Below are 15,620 nucleotides of genomic sequence, written 5' to 3'. Positions count from 1 at the left end.
TTTAATATCTAAACCAGAGTGCTTTATTGATAAAAGGTTAGCTTAATGGATACAAAACTGCTGTGTAAAATAAGTGTTTTCAAAATACATTTCTATATGTCGAGATTACCTCTTAGTAAAAGATCAATTTTGTTTTTAGCAAAAGTATGTATTTCTATTCAGGCAATAAAACAGAAAAGGATTTACAAGTGTAACTTGGGTCCCAGTCCCCAGAAAACAGGATACTTATCAGGTGGCAGTTTGCCCTAAGTAGGACTTTTATTCAAACACAAAAGGGCTTATAGTGATAACTTGCTTTTTTTTTTTTTTTAACATGGGCAGGCACCGGGAATCAAACCTGGGTCCTCTGGCATGGCAGGCAAGCATTCTTGCCTGCTAAGCCACCGTGGCCCACCCACTAACTTGCTTTCTCTCATTTTTAGTTTTCTCTAGCAGAGTTAATAAATGCCAAAATAACCCAAATAATTGACCCTGTATGGAGGTATTCTATAGTCAAAGAACACTGTTTTTTTGTAAACACACTGTCCAAAGCACCTAAACAGAACTTTTAACCATTCACAATTCAGCAGTAAAAGGGCAAAGTTAATGAGACCAGATGAGTTTGTGAAGTACTGCACCTTCATAACTAGCACATTTTTACGTCATTTTACTTTTTGTCTGAACAAAACAAAAAAACAAAGCAACCTTCCTCATCCTCAGATTAAACGTTTTCTCAACCTCATCTACTGTGATAAAATGAAACATGGAACCAGAACCTGTTCACACCTACATCACAGAGAAAGGCTGAAGAAGCTCCCCAGTAGAAGGAAAGGTGAGGGCATCAGCCTGGGGGCTTACCCTGTCTACCATCCTGTCCTTAGGATATGAAATATCTTTCATTCTTTTATGATGCATGGAAAAATGTGCATTACACAAAATGAAGGAAATGACAAATAGGTGAGACAGTATGCATATAAAATTACCACTATTTACCTCCCACCAGAAAACCATTCAAAGAGGGACCATCAGAAGCAAGAAACAGAAACTGGGAAAAGCTGGCAGGCCTCTGGCCTTTTGGGGTCCAGGACTCAGACCAGGACCAAGGGCTGTTCTGGGCTACAGAGACTTGTCTACAATGGACCATGATTCCCAGAACAAGGGCTGATCTTCCACATATGCATTTACAGAAAAACACATTAAAGAACAGTATAAAAATACAAAATAGTTGGTTTCTGAACAGGTCAATTGTTAATTTTCTTTAAAAAGCTATTTATAAATTAAGTTGAGTGAAACTAGTTTTGCTGACTCTCATCCTCATGTAAGAAAGAATTTCAGGTGCCATTCAAATACTGGAGCTGACAGCTACTTTGATTTTCTCCACGGCACAGCATGATCAAGACCAGCAGTGAGCAGTATAAAAGTGGCAGGTTCTCTGCAATGGTGATTTAAAAAATTATCCAGCAGCAGAAACCAGACACTTCTTAAAATTCACCCCTAAGAGTCTGTTCTAAAAAAAGCTAAGCATACACATATATCTCAATGAATAATTATATTCCATTTTAGTTGGTAAACAGATGAATGTGCTGATGAATTAAGGATATTGAATTCTGGCAGCAAAACTGGTTTTAGGTGTTGTGCCCACACAAAAGCAAGGAAGTGAGCACAGAGTCTCTGTACAGCGCTATTACTAAATAATGGCCTTGCACTAAGTTGGTTCCTCTTTCTGTATCACTAGGTAAGTGTTGCTACACTCAGAAACATTCTGAGTAAATCTGAATTTGTTTCTACATAAAATCAAGAGTGCTCATCAATGATGAGTCATTTAGGCCAACTGAATGAAAAAACTCAATATTAACTAAATATGCTGAGTGATCCTTGAAACAATTCTAATAGTAGTGGTTAGTTAAGGAGGAAGAAAAATGAAAACAGACAGTTAACCTCACAAAACATAAAGTATAACATAACAATGAAAAACAAATGTCAAAAATACTTCATACAAAAAAAGAAAACACCAACATTTTTAAAAAATTAAATTTTCAGGCACAGGTACTGTTGAACTTGATGGATGATTTTCCAACCATCTCATGAAAACATGCAACTTCATCCCTCCTCTGGAATGTTTTCTTTTTTTAATCTTGGAGAGTAGTTCCTAGGGAAAAACACACACACACACACAAAACATATTTAAATGAGAACTGTAATGTTTGCTGTTTGACCATTAACACTATTCTCTGCATAACAAATGATTTAAATTGAGCACAAGTTTGAGTTTGTATGACCATAGTTAACTGATCAAAATTCCATTTATGAAGCGCTTAGAAATTGGAAGTGCCACAAAATTCAAAAGAATGCAGAAATAAAAATTAATTTTCTATATCTAAAGTGAATTTTTCATAATTCTTTAACTAAAGCCTTTAAAAAGAGAAGCAATAAGACCAGAAAGAAATTAGCAAGTATTTCTCACTCCCTACCTCAAATGGCCCTCCAAGAGATCCACTTCTTTTCCTTTTACCACCACTTTCCAGTCAGGCACCAAACTTGGTCAGGTGGAATCAGGCTTTGGAGCTACAAAGCCCTGCATTTGCCCACCGGTTACACAGCACATAAGCTTATAGCCCTGCAACAGCAGCAGCAGTTTCCTAAGTGGTACAATATGGACTAGCATGCAAGCTCAGTGCCATGGAAGGTTTAAATGTGGTGGAGGTGCCTGTGTGCGGGGCCTCCTGCGTGTGTCTGCCTTATAGTTCAAGCCTTTGCCAGGAAGCCTCTCAGCTGCCCTGGGATCTGGGGCTGCGCATCCTCCTCCTAGCGCCTCTGCTTTCCAGTTACGCTGCCCAGCTGCCAGAACCAGGACCTGAACTGGGGGAGCCTCCTACCTAGATGCCTCACTTAGGTGGCCCACAGCTCTGCCCTTTCACTTTCTTTTGAGCCTAAACCTTATCTTTCACTCCTTTCTCTGGGGAGGGGGTGGCAGGCGTGAAACAACCTGCAGCAGGCTGCACTGACAATTCTGAATGCCCAGTGTCCATAGGGTGCTTTTCCTAGATCTGGGGTCTTGGTGCCTGCTGAGCCCTTTCAAGCCAACGAGGTGGGCAGATGATGCATTGTCCAGGTCCCTGGCCAAGGACGACCCTATCTTTTATTTTTGACCTGCTAATCCTTTATCTCTTTGAAAGGAGATAGTTTTCAACATTGATAAATTTCTAATTGTGTGACTAATCAGTGTTTTAATGTATAATTTTCCTTCTACTGCTAATATTTGTACGTTTAGAAAACTCCTTCCTAGGTTAGAGATATTTAATATTCAAAATATAGGACAAGAAAAAAATATCAATGTTGGTCTCACAAAACATTTCTACCTGCCATCCTCCTTCAGTACCTGAGCAGTGTGGGCATTAAAAACATTTGCTACTTCACACTTCCAAGAGAACTGCAGGAGAAGGAGTCTGCAATTACATTTAAGCCAAGAGGATAAGTAGACAGGACACTGCCTGTCTTCGAGGTTAACGAGACATTGGTTAGGATTTCCAAGGCGCTGAGGTCCGTGCTCACTTCACATGTGAGTCTGTAAGTGACCCATGAGTGACCCGTATGTGGTCACCTTACATGCAGGCCCGTGACTACTCATGAGGGGCCCATGAGTGACTCACCCATGCAGCATGGAGGCATGTGTTCACCCTCACACATGATGCCCATGAGCACTACCATCACCATCTCCCCCCTGCATTTGCATCTGCATCTGCGCCTGCATTCTTGCAATCATCTCCTGCATGCGACGAAGCTATAAACACAGGAAATTTTAAAAACATGAGTGATTTCAGACTGTTGTCTTCTAATGGTCATGCTTTTTCAAAAGGTGGCAAACAGTTAATACACAAAGAATTCTTAAAAATCAGTACAAAAAGGGCAATTTAGCAAAAGAAAACTGGGTAAAAAATAAGAACATGCAACTCAAGAAATATAAATGTCGACGCAGCAAAGGCAGTGCTAAGAGGGAAATTTATTGCCCTAAATGCCTTTATCAGAAAAGAAGAAAAGGCAAAAATGCAGGAATTAACTGTCCACTTGGAAGAACTGGAGAAAGAACAGCAAACTAATCCCAAAGCAAGCAAAAGGAAAGAAATAACAAAGATTAGAGCAGAAATAAATGAAATTGAAAACATGAAAACAATAGAGAAAATCAATAAGACCAGAAGTTGGTTCTATGAGAAAATCAATAAGATTGATGGGCCCTTAGCAAGATTGACAAAAAGAAGAGAGAGGATGCAAATAAATAAGATCAGAAATGGAAGAGGAGACATAACTACTGACCTCACAGAAATAAAGGAGGTAATAACAGGATACTATGAACAACTTTACGCTAATAAATACAACAATTTAGATGAAATGGACGGGTTCCTGGAAAGACATGAACAACCAACTTTGACTCAAGAAGAAATAGATAACCTCAACAAACCATCACAAGTAAAGAAATTGAATTAGTCATTCAAAAGCTCCCTAAAAAGAAAAGTCCAGGACCAGACGGCTTCACATGTGAATTCTATCAAACATTCCAGAAAGAATTAGTACCAACTCTCCTCAAACTCTTCAAAATAATCGAAGTGGAGGGAAAACTACCTAATTCATTCTATGAAGCCAACATCACCCTCATACCAAAACCAGGCAAAGATATTACAAAAAAAGAAAACTACAGACCAATCTCTCTAATGAATACAGATGCAAAAATCCTCAATAAAATTCTAGCAAATCGTATCCAACAACACATTAAAAGAATTATACATCATGACCAAGTAGGATTCATCCCAGGTATGCAAGGATGGTTCAACATAAGAAAATCAATTAATGTAATACACCACATCAACAAATCAAAGCAGAAAAATCACATGATCATCTCAATTGATGCAGAGAAGGCATTTGACAAGATTCAACATCCTTTCCTGTTGAAAACACTTCAAAAGATAGAAATACAAGGGAACTTCCTTAAAATGATAGAGGGAATATATGAAAAACCCACAGCTAATATCATCCTCAATGGGGAAAAATTGAAAACTTTCCCCCTAAGATCAGAAATAAGACAAGGATGTCCACTATCACCACTATTATTCAACATTGTGTTGGAAGTTCTAGCCAAAGCAATTAGACAAGAAAAAGAAATACAAGGCATCAAAATTGGAAAGGAAGAAGTAAAACTATCACTGTTTGCAGACGATATGATACTATACGTAGAAAACCCAGAAAAATCCACAACAAAATTACTAGAGCTAATAAATGAGTACAGCAAAGTAGCAGTCTACAAGATCAACATTCAAAAATCTGTAGCTTTTCTACACACTAGTAATGAACAAGCTGAGGGGGAAATCAAGAAACGAATCCCATTTACAATTGCAACTAAAAGAATAAAATACCTAGGAATAAATTTAACCAAAGAGACAAAAAACCTATATAAAGAAAACTACAAAAAACTGCTAAAAGAAATCTCAGAAGACCTAAATAGATGGAAGGGCATACCGTGTTCATGGATTGGAAGACTAAATATAATTAAGATGTCAGTCCTACCTAAACTGATCTACAGATTCAATGCAATACCAATCAAAATCCCAACAACTTATTTTTCAGAATTAGAAAAACCAATAAGCAAATTTATCTGGAAGGGCAGGTTGCCCCGAATTGCTAAAAACATCTTAAGGAAAAAAAACGAAGGTGGAGGTCTCGCGCTGCCTGACTTTAAGGCATATTATGAAGCCACAGTGGTCAAAACAGCATGGTATTGGCATAAAGATAGATATATCGACCAATGGAATCGAATAGAGTGCTCAGATATAGACCCTCTCATCTATGGACATTTGATCTTTGATAAGGCAGTCAAGCCAACTCACCTGGGACAGAACAGTCTCTTCAATAAATGGTGCCTAGAGAACTGGATATCCATATGCAAAAGAATGAAAGAAGACCCGTATCTCACACCTTATACAAAAGTTAACTCAAAATGGATCAAAGATCTAAACATTAGGTCTAAGACCATAAAACAGTTAGAGGAAAATGTAGGGAGATATCTTACGAATCTTACAACTGGAGGCGGTTTTATGGCCCTTAAACCTAAAGCAAGAGCACTGAAGAAGGAAATAAATAAATGGGAGCTCCTCAAAATTAAACACTTTTGTGCATCGAAGAACTTCATCAAGAAAGTAGACAGACAGCCTACAGAATGGGAGACAATATTTGGAAATGACATATCAGATAAAGGTCTAGTATCCAGAATTTATAAAGAGATTCTTCAACTCAACAACAAAAAGACAGCCAACCCAATTACAAAATGGGAAAAAGACTTGAACAGACACCTACCAGAAGAGGAAATACGGATGGCCAAGAGGCACATGAAGAGATGCTCAATGTCCCTGGCCATTAGAGAAATGCAAATCAAAACCACAATGAGATATCATCTCACACCCACCAGAATGGCCATTATCAACAAAACAGAAAATGACAGTCCTGGAGAGGATGCGGAGAAAGAGGCACACTTATCCACTGTTGGTGGGAATGTCAAATGGTGCAACCACTGTGGAAGGCAGTTTGGCGGTTCCTCAAAAAGCTGAATATAGAATTGCCATACGACCCAGCAATACCATTGCTAGGTATCTACTCAAAGGACTTAAGGGCAAAGACACAAACGGACATTTGCACACCAATGTTTATAGCAGCATCATTTACAATTGCAAAGAGATGGAAACAGCCAAAATGTCCATCAACAGAAGAATGCCTAAACAAACTGTGGTATATACATACGATGGAATATTATGCAGCTTTAAGACAAGATAAACTTATGAAGCATGTAATAACATGGATGGACCTAGAGAATATTATGCTGAGTGAGTCCAGCCAAAAACTAAAGGACAAATACTGTATGGTCCCACTGATGTGAACGGACATTCGAGAATAAACTTGAAATATGTCATTGGTAACAGAGTCCAGCAGGAGTTAGAAACAGGGTAAGACAATGGGTAATGGAAGCTGAAGGGATACAAACTGTGCAACAGGACTAGATACAAAAACTCAAAAATGGACAGCACAATAATACCTAATTGTAAAGTAATCATGTTAAAACATTGAATGAAGCTGCATCTGAGCTATAGGGTTTTTTTTTTTTTACTATTATTACTACTTTTATTTCTTTTCTCTATATTAACATTTTATATCTTTTTCTGTTGTGTTGGTAGTTCCTCTAAACCGATGCAAATGTACTAAGAAACGATGATCATGCATCTATGTGATGATGTTAAGAATTATTGAGTGCATATGCAGAATGGTATGATTTCTAAATGTTGTGTTAATTTCTTTTTTTTTCTTTCCGTTAATAAAAAAAAAAAGAAATATAAATGTCAATAAATATTAGAAGCAATAACTGAAAACAAAATAATTTGAGATATTTTTAACAAACGGTGGGAAACTGATGACACTCTGGGGGGATGTGAAATAAATTGGAGTGGAAAATGATTCATCTATTCTGGATAATCAGGCCCTCTAGCTATTAAAATATTGAAAGTTTATACATCTTTATCCTTATCAATTTTCATCAACATGACGTGTTTAGAAAGGCCTCCAGACAAATATTGTAAAATACCCAAATTTTCTTTAGGTAACCTGGTAGTTATGTTTCTAATATTTAAATATTTAATCTACATAGAATTAATTTGGCAAAAATTAAGTTTTATTTTTTTTCCAAAAGGCTGGGCTGTTATTATCATACTATTTACTGAATAATCCATTTGCCTTCCACACTGCAACAGATCTGAATGCTGCCTTTATTACAGAATACATTTCCATATTTCTTACCTATCTCCAGACTTCTATTTAATCAACCTGTCATGTCCATACAAACAATTCTGATGACTATTATTCTTTAGTGCTTTCGTCACCAGTAAAGGGGGTTTGTCCATTAGTCCATTTTCTACAGAACTTCTCTTTCCCATCCCTATTCTTTGAAATAAACCATTAGAATTATTTTATCAAACTCACCCTAAAAGAACAAACCTAGCAAATACACGCACAGCTCTGTTGGGATTTTTAAAAGACTGCATTTAATTTAGAGACCGATGATCTTTTTTTTTCCGCGTGGGCAGGTACCGGGAATCGAACCCAGGTCTCCAGCATGGCAGGTGAGAACTCTGTCTGCTGAGCCACCGTGGCCCACCCAAGACCTGTGATCTTTATATTAAGTTTTCCTACCTAAAAAGTTGTCTATTAAAATCTTTAAAACTGATTTTTTTTCAGTAAAGGTTTCTAGTTTCTTTGCTCTATACAGGTCCTATACATTTCTTTGTGTGTATCTATCTATTTAAACATTTTTATTGTTCTAACATTTGCCCTTTGAACCACTTTCATGTGCTCGACTCAGTAGTGCTAATGACATTCACAAAGGCTGTGCCACAAAACACTTTCTTGTCACACAGAAAGACACAGGCCCTACAGCTTTCTTCTTGAACTTTCGTTAACAGTTGTGGATAGCAATTTCTTCCCTACATTTTCCTATTGATTACTGTCTATGTATAGGAAAAGTGATTTTTGATTTTATAAAAGTCAATCATGTTACTGAACTCTCACCATTTCTAAGTTATTTAGCAAAGCTGTCATGGAGATCAAACATGAGAAAATATATAAAGCAGTATATTATGTATCTTTATGTATATTATCATGTACAGATGTGTATTATATATATAATAATAAGTTAATTACATGCCACATATTCACCCTCAAAGGAAATGGTAAGTTAATTACAAATAATATATGTGCACGGAAACTACAACTTTAGACACAAAAATACTTACTTCAGCTTCCTTTTCCAGTAAGATCTGGTCTTTATTCATATCCTCATTCTCTACTTTCCTAAAGTAGTTGAAATAAATTATAATTACAATCTTTCAATGACATAATTATTTCTGATCACAAGGGCCAACTAATATCTGAAGAAAAATTCACTTTACAGTTTTGAAAAACACATCTATTTAAAATAACATACATTTACAATTTTTCTGATTAAAGACATGGAAGAATAAGAAGGGAACATGATGAAAATAGGACAAAACAACATAAAATGGCAAAATGAAGAGACAAAGTGACAGCACTTTGTATTATCTGAAGACTCTTGTGATTTGAGTTACCCTTCATGTACACAGACTCTCACCAGTATGTGTATTTAAGGACCTCTGCACCTGCATGACCTAGTTTCATCTGAAGGGGAGCTGGAAGAACCCAGCACTCTCTCCTCCAAAGCCATGCCACAGCACAGCCCCTCTTACAACAGGGCAGGGTTTGCATGCCCAAGGTGAAGGAGGCGGAGTGGGGGCTGGACCTCTAAAACCTTTTTTAATATGTAGTTCTGAAATTAATAATAATAAAAAAATAGACTTTAGTGTATACCCTGGATATGTACGCACTAACCCATCAAATTATTAAAATAAAATGCAGGTATTTTAATGAACTATATTGCAGAAACTTCTTTTTATAAATGATGTGTATTGCTTAATTGAGTTAAGCTCTACTCTAGGCAGAGATCTAAGTCAGGTTACAAAATATAGATCTCATACAAAAAGCTATGGGGACATTACCAGTGAACAAGTGAGCAAGATCAGGGAGGCTGCTGTGTGTCTGCAGGGACCGGTGCCACTCTTGTTCTGAGGGCTCATGGGCCCCGTCACGCAGGGGACTGCAACTTCTTAATGGTAAGCAATCTGTTTCCTCATTTACTGACAGAGGGATGCTCTTTACAGAGTACCCAATATACTTCTTTGGACTTCACGTGCAGATGACTAAAGCTACCTTTTCTTTAAAAGGCAAAAAAAAGCACATTTCAATTAAATAAGCAACAAGTCTCTAGTTACAGCTTTTGAGTAGGAAACTACATCATGTTGCTTAGAGGTCAAAAGCTGAGCTGGGCAGAAGAGAGAGGTTACAGCATGACTCGGTGCAACAGTACAGAGGAGAGGGGACGGAACTCAAAGTGACACAATACAGATGGGGCAGGGTGGGAGACAACAGGGTGCCCACCTGCCACCCCTCTTGAGCCTCTCAGAACGGAAGTTCTCATAGTGGAGGTCCTGGGTTACTTCCTGCAGGTCCTGCATGTGGGTGCTGAAAGAGAAGAGGAATGTGCCACGCTGTCAGCACGCTACCACAAGCACATGCCTCACTCTCATGGGGCTGGCCGACTAATCAAGTATAAGGAAGAAATACCAGTGATAAAACCCTACTTATTATCTGGTAAATGATACTCAGTCACTGAGCCACTGGAAATCCGGAACAGGGTGTATGGCTGGGGAGGCCTAGGTCTCCTGCTGCTGCAAACAGTATACAAACTACTGCTCTGCCCAGCACCATCGCCAAAGAGGCTGTAGCAGTGTCGGAGACAGAACACACACTGAGAAAAGAGCTCTGGAAAATATGTAATTCAAATATTCACAGCTTCCAGAGCTAAATATTTATACACTGCTCTCCATTACATGTATCAGAAAGAGCTGATGTGGAGACCATGAAGTGCAGTACCAATATGCTGGGTCTCAGAAAGAAGAGAACTTTGAATCCCCCATTCATCTTATGAAACTTCATGGTTTTTTTGTCCAAATTTTTCAGATACTCCACAACAAGCACACATCATCATAAACTTGTGTCCACTTAGGACCCAGGACTGGACTGAGTAATGGCAGGGATGTGGCACGGCTTCCAAAGGCCTGTGATACACTCAACCAGAAGCAGAAGCTCCAGGCTTCTCCATACCCTCTACCGCAGGAAAGCCAAGGACCCCCAGCCTGGAGTAGTCGGATGCACACCTTCACTTCCTAACGATGAGCAGGTTCAGTGTGATACTGCTTGAATGGGTAATCTCTTAATGATTTTAACTCATTAAAAACTGCTAAACCAAATGAAGTACAGTGTGGGATAGGTAGCAATCTTCAGTCAAAATAATAATTTATCTACATTATTCAGCCTCAAAACTCTGCTAGTTAGAGTGGAATTGCATTCTAAGAAATTTTCTTTTGACCTCTATTCACGAGCAACTGCAATACAAGCATATAATTAAGTATGAGAGTTACTTTTAGACAGTCTACTTTTGCAGTCATGTCTATGATAGTTGCTGACAAGAAACCACAGACACTCTAAGGCTAACTGGGACTGTCCAGGATGGGGCCTAAAGCCAGAGTGCGTGGCCATCTCCTCAGCACAGCAGGACAGTGTGTGTGGTGCTGTTCCACCACCATTAGGGCTTGTCTTCTCTCAGCATCAGGAAGGAGAGGGCCATAAGCTGCAAGTATGGAAAGGGGGATCTCACCCAGCTTTGAGTAACCCATAGAGAGGAACCCCAGAACAGGTGGCACTGGGGCACCCTCAGCAGTACATGAGGAGCACATGCAGAACTATGAAGCTGTCAGTTATAACTGCTGAACCTCTGAATCCATGTGTGCACCCCCATGCTGAAAGTGCTGTCCCAGACGGCCCAACCCAGGGCTAGCTCAATATCTTACATAAGCATTGTCCTCAGCTTCAGGAAGTCGTTGTGCTCTGGGTTCTCCACCTCCACGACTCCCCACGGGTAGAGGCGGCCTCTGACCTTCTTACCTTTGGCTTCAATCAACTGATTGGATCCAACCACAGAAAACGGAATGCTGGCCTGGAAAGACATATACTGGGTGGAGGCTCCAGGGAAGGGAACCCAATTTTCACTGTGAACTTCACAAGAATATTAGCAGGTACTGAGCACATCACTGTCTATAAAATTGGAATAGACAACATTTTACTTGGAAGTGTCAGATATTTTCCACATGGGACAAACTGAACGAAAACAAATTATATCTGGAAAAAAAGAAAAAAGCCTTCTCAATAAGATGCCCAAGACTTGGATGACAGCTATGTCAACATACACTTAAAAGCAAGAACAGGACACCATCCCTGAAACTCCCTGGACAATTGGCCAGAGGTCTGGCCCTGTGATACCTTTCAGCAATAAAAGCAGTTATATCAGGAGAACAGGAGTTATTTATCTTGTGTGCTTAGAGACCAAGTTCTTACCTTGAGAAGTCTAGTCTGCTCTTTAAAATCCTCATCTTCATCTGACTCTGCATCAGGTAAGTGATAGATTTTGATGTTATGTTCTTCAATTTCATCCAGAATCTCCAAGAATGATAAAGCCAGGAGCAATTTTAGGAAAGATGCATATTTTAGCCAAGCATAATTTATCAGAAATATATCAGAATTATTGAAATGTCAATCAAGAAACCTAACTCCTAAATTACTTTCAAAAGACTTTATGAACTGCTGAGTGGTCTGTGTTGACTTTTTGAGGGTCCCTCGTCCACAATAACAATGCACTCGATGTTCAAAGCACCAGGGAGAATGACCATGCCCTCTACCTGATGGCCCCAATGAAAATCACAAGCAGGACTGATCCCAAGGATGGCAAGTGCCACAAAGGAAGCACAGGGAGATGCTATAGGCTCTAAGAGCCACAGTGTTACCAAAGGAGCAACTGGAAAACAGACAGGAACTTCACAAGTGGAGGGAAGTGGGGTATTCAAACCAGGGGGAGAAATCCTTGTGTCAGGATGGAGAGGAGGGAATGCAGTTTGACTGAAGGAAAACATCTGATTGGACGAGGTGGATGAGACAGAAAAAGAAATGAGGTGAGCAAGGGGAGCAGTCTCTGAACACTGGGTGGAAACCTGAATTTTATTCCACAGGAAATAAGCACTGGATGTGGAGTCTTGTGATCTGTACTATTGGCAGGGCAGCAGCTGAAAAACTCCTGAAGTTTATAACCACTGCCAAAATAAGCCTGAATGCATCAGCCTTCAATTCAGAGGCATGTCCCAGATACCCAAGTTGTGCCTGGCTTTCTGCTCGGGCAAGGCTTGCTAGAGTCCTGCTCAGTCTCATCCCAGGGGCAGGACCATGCAGGGAACAAAGAACATTTAACATACAACTCTACACTGGGCTTACTCCTTGGTTACAAGGATGAGAATCCTTTGTGTGACATTCGCATGAACTCAGCATAATAGAAAAAGCCCTCCTCCCAACAGCCTTCACCTAGGGGCCTAATCTCCAGTCTCTCCTATATCTTTACTTCTAAATGGGAGGAACTGAGCTTGAACTTGCTTTGGCCTGTTTCCTATTCTCTTTTCTTTGTCTCACAGCCCCTTTCCTGGTCCATTATACACACTCTCCCTGCTGACCCTCACTTTTTCTGCTAAGCTTGCCTCATACAGACAGATTATATACTAGGAAGAAAAATAGATTTGAGAAATCTTTAATAAGTGATGTGATGGTTAGGTTCAGGTGTCAGCTTGGCCAGTGATGGTGCCCAGTTGTCCAGTCAGGAAAGCATTGGCCTGTTACTGCAAGGATATTTCATGCAATGAGTCAGTTGATTACATCTGTGGCTCATTACATCTAAGATCAACTAAGGGTGTATCTTACCCAGGGAGAGAACCCAAACTGATTTGATTGAATCAGTTGAAGACTTTTAAGAGAGAAGTGAGAATTTTCATTTCTTCTTCAGCCAGTAAGCCTGTCTTGCGAACTTCACTAAGGACGTTCATCAGAGTTGCCAGCCTCATGGCCTGCCCAATGGATTTTGCACTCCTGGGTTCCCACAGTTGCGCAAGACATTTCCATAAATCTCATATTTACAGATATCTCCTGTGGTTCTGTTTCTCTAGGGAATCCTAATATAAGTGACTATTTAGACTGGGCGAGGGGAGTAAGAAAGTGATGGATCAAAGGCAATTCCACATTTCTAAATCTGGGCGACTGCAAGAATTATGAGACCATTAACTGAAACAGAAGTCGGCAGGAGAAGATCCTTTGTGGGGAAAGAAGACATGTTTATACGTATAGTTTAAATGGGAAAGAAATATGACACTCTGAAAATAAAAGCAAAAGTCATAGGAGTAGAGACTTGATCTCAATAAATAATCATAAAGAATGTTGGCCTTAAGGGAGTAGGAAGATGGGAAGGTAGTAAAACAGGTGGAAAGGAAGTTTCAGGAGAGCAGGGCAAACATAGTATCCTAAGACACAAGAAAGAAAGTTTCCGGAAGAGAACTGCCCATCAGGCAGGTGAGGCAGGAAGTGGGGTGAGTGCTGACAGGCCAAACTGGGACAGAAAAACTGTAGCTGGACAAGATTAGGCCAAAGCTGAAGGAACTGAGGAGAAGGCAGATAATACTAGGAAATCTGTGACTAAAGCAAGAGGCTCCTGGAAGGTCTGCAGGCAAGTTCTTTTAGATAAGGGCAGCATATAGGGACTCCAGATGATGAGGACTAAGAAACAGTTTTAAAATAAAAAGTCAATGTGCCACATTAATGCTAGGGGTCAACAATGGGGAGGGTGTGAATAAGGGTATAGGCTGTTTGGGGTCTTCTTTTTTTAATGTCTATTTGTTATTTTTCTTTTTGGAGTAACGAAAACGGTCTAAAATTGAGACACTGATTGCATACCTTGGAGAGATTATATGGTATGTGAATATCTCAATAAAATTCGCTGCTAAAAAAATCAAATGGCAGAATAAGTATAATATGTGGTGTGATAAACACCACAACACAAAACAGAGTATGTTCTGGAAAACTACTAACAGTGGTTATGTTTGAGGATAATTAAAGGAACTTATTTTCTAATCTGTCTGAACACTCTCAGTGAGTGCATAATGAGAAACGGATGGGTAAATATAGCTGACAGCCAACCAAGAAGCTCTGTGGAGACAACCCAGAAGTGGACAGTAAAAGGGCACAAAAGAGATGGACAGGTCAGTGTAGGAGGTGCTATTAGGTAAGAAATGAATGGGTGGATGACTGGCAACAGCAACTGGGCATCAATGACCCAAACATAGGCCTTGAGAACATTTAAAATACCAAAACTATTATGCTCAGAACCTCTTCTTTGAAGTAAAATATTGAGATAAAATAAAAGAACTGTAACATAGGTCTATATTCAGGTCTTTTAGCCAGATTATGGAATCTTCTTGTATTTAGCCACCTTCTACACATCTAAGGAGAATTTTCATCTAAGGAGAATTATAAAGAATAGCGATTTGATATGCCTTTGGGAAGGCAACATTTCAAAACTTAACTGCAAGTACAGGAAATAAAATAACAAAGTAACATCCAAAAGACTTAATGAATTCCCTTGCCCTGGCTCCCCAGATCGCGACAGAGCAGGAGACTCTGGCACAGAGAACCCCTCCCTTTCCTGAGGTTCTAGGTCCTCCTGGCCATCCTGTGGGGTATAAGCCTCACCCTCCTCTTGAGCCGCTCCCGCTCCTTCAGAGTCAGCGTGTCGGCTTTGGCGATGACGGGCACAATGTTGACCTTGTTGTGTATCGCCTTCATGAACGCCACATCCAAAGGCTTAAGGCTATGGAGAATTCCACAAAAGATGGAGTGCTGGTTTGAAACTATTATGTACCCCAGAAAAAAGCCATGTTTTAATCTTGATCCAATTTTATGGGGCCAGACCTATTGTTTAAGGTGGGAAACTCTGGATTGTTTCCATGCTGATGTGACACACCCAGTTATGGATATGACCTCTTAATTAGATTACCTTCATGGAGCTGTGGCACACCGAAGTGTGGGTATAGCTTTCTGAGTAGATGGAGATG

At 39.6% G+C, this 15,620-nt stretch overlaps 1 protein-coding gene across 4 annotated transcripts in view; it reads right to left on the bottom strand.

The window, feature by feature from the left end:
• The window catches only part of SEPTIN2 (septin 2), a 49,460-nt gene continuing 33,840 nt past the window's right edge, over positions 1–15,620 (bottom strand). For 3 of the 4 annotated variants that reach the window (XM_077153343.1, XM_077153344.1, XM_077153347.1), the window contains 7 exons: positions 15,259–15,376; positions 12,037–12,138; positions 11,493–11,653; positions 10,021–10,104; positions 8,802–8,859; positions 3,630–3,760; positions 1–2,128 (listed from right to left, as the gene is read on the bottom strand). In XM_077153343.1, coding sequence (XP_077009458.1) covers positions 3,659–3,760; positions 8,802–8,859; positions 10,021–10,104; positions 11,493–11,653; positions 12,037–12,138; positions 15,259–15,376 — 625 coding nt within the window. In that variant the 3' untranslated portion in view covers positions 1–2,128; positions 3,630–3,658. The remainder of the gene's footprint in view (positions 2,129–3,629; positions 3,761–8,801; positions 8,860–10,020; positions 10,105–11,492; positions 11,654–12,036; positions 12,139–15,258; positions 15,377–15,620) is intronic. The other variant, XM_077153345.1, reaches the window with a different exon arrangement.

The sequence above is a fragment of the Tamandua tetradactyla genome, chromosome 3 (genome assembly GCF_023851605.1).
Source record: "Tamandua tetradactyla isolate mTamTet1 chromosome 3, mTamTet1.pri, whole genome shotgun sequence".
Lineage (NCBI taxonomy): Eukaryota > Metazoa > Chordata > Mammalia > Pilosa > Myrmecophagidae > Tamandua > Tamandua tetradactyla.
This window is presented reverse-complemented; position numbering and strand designations above follow the sequence as displayed.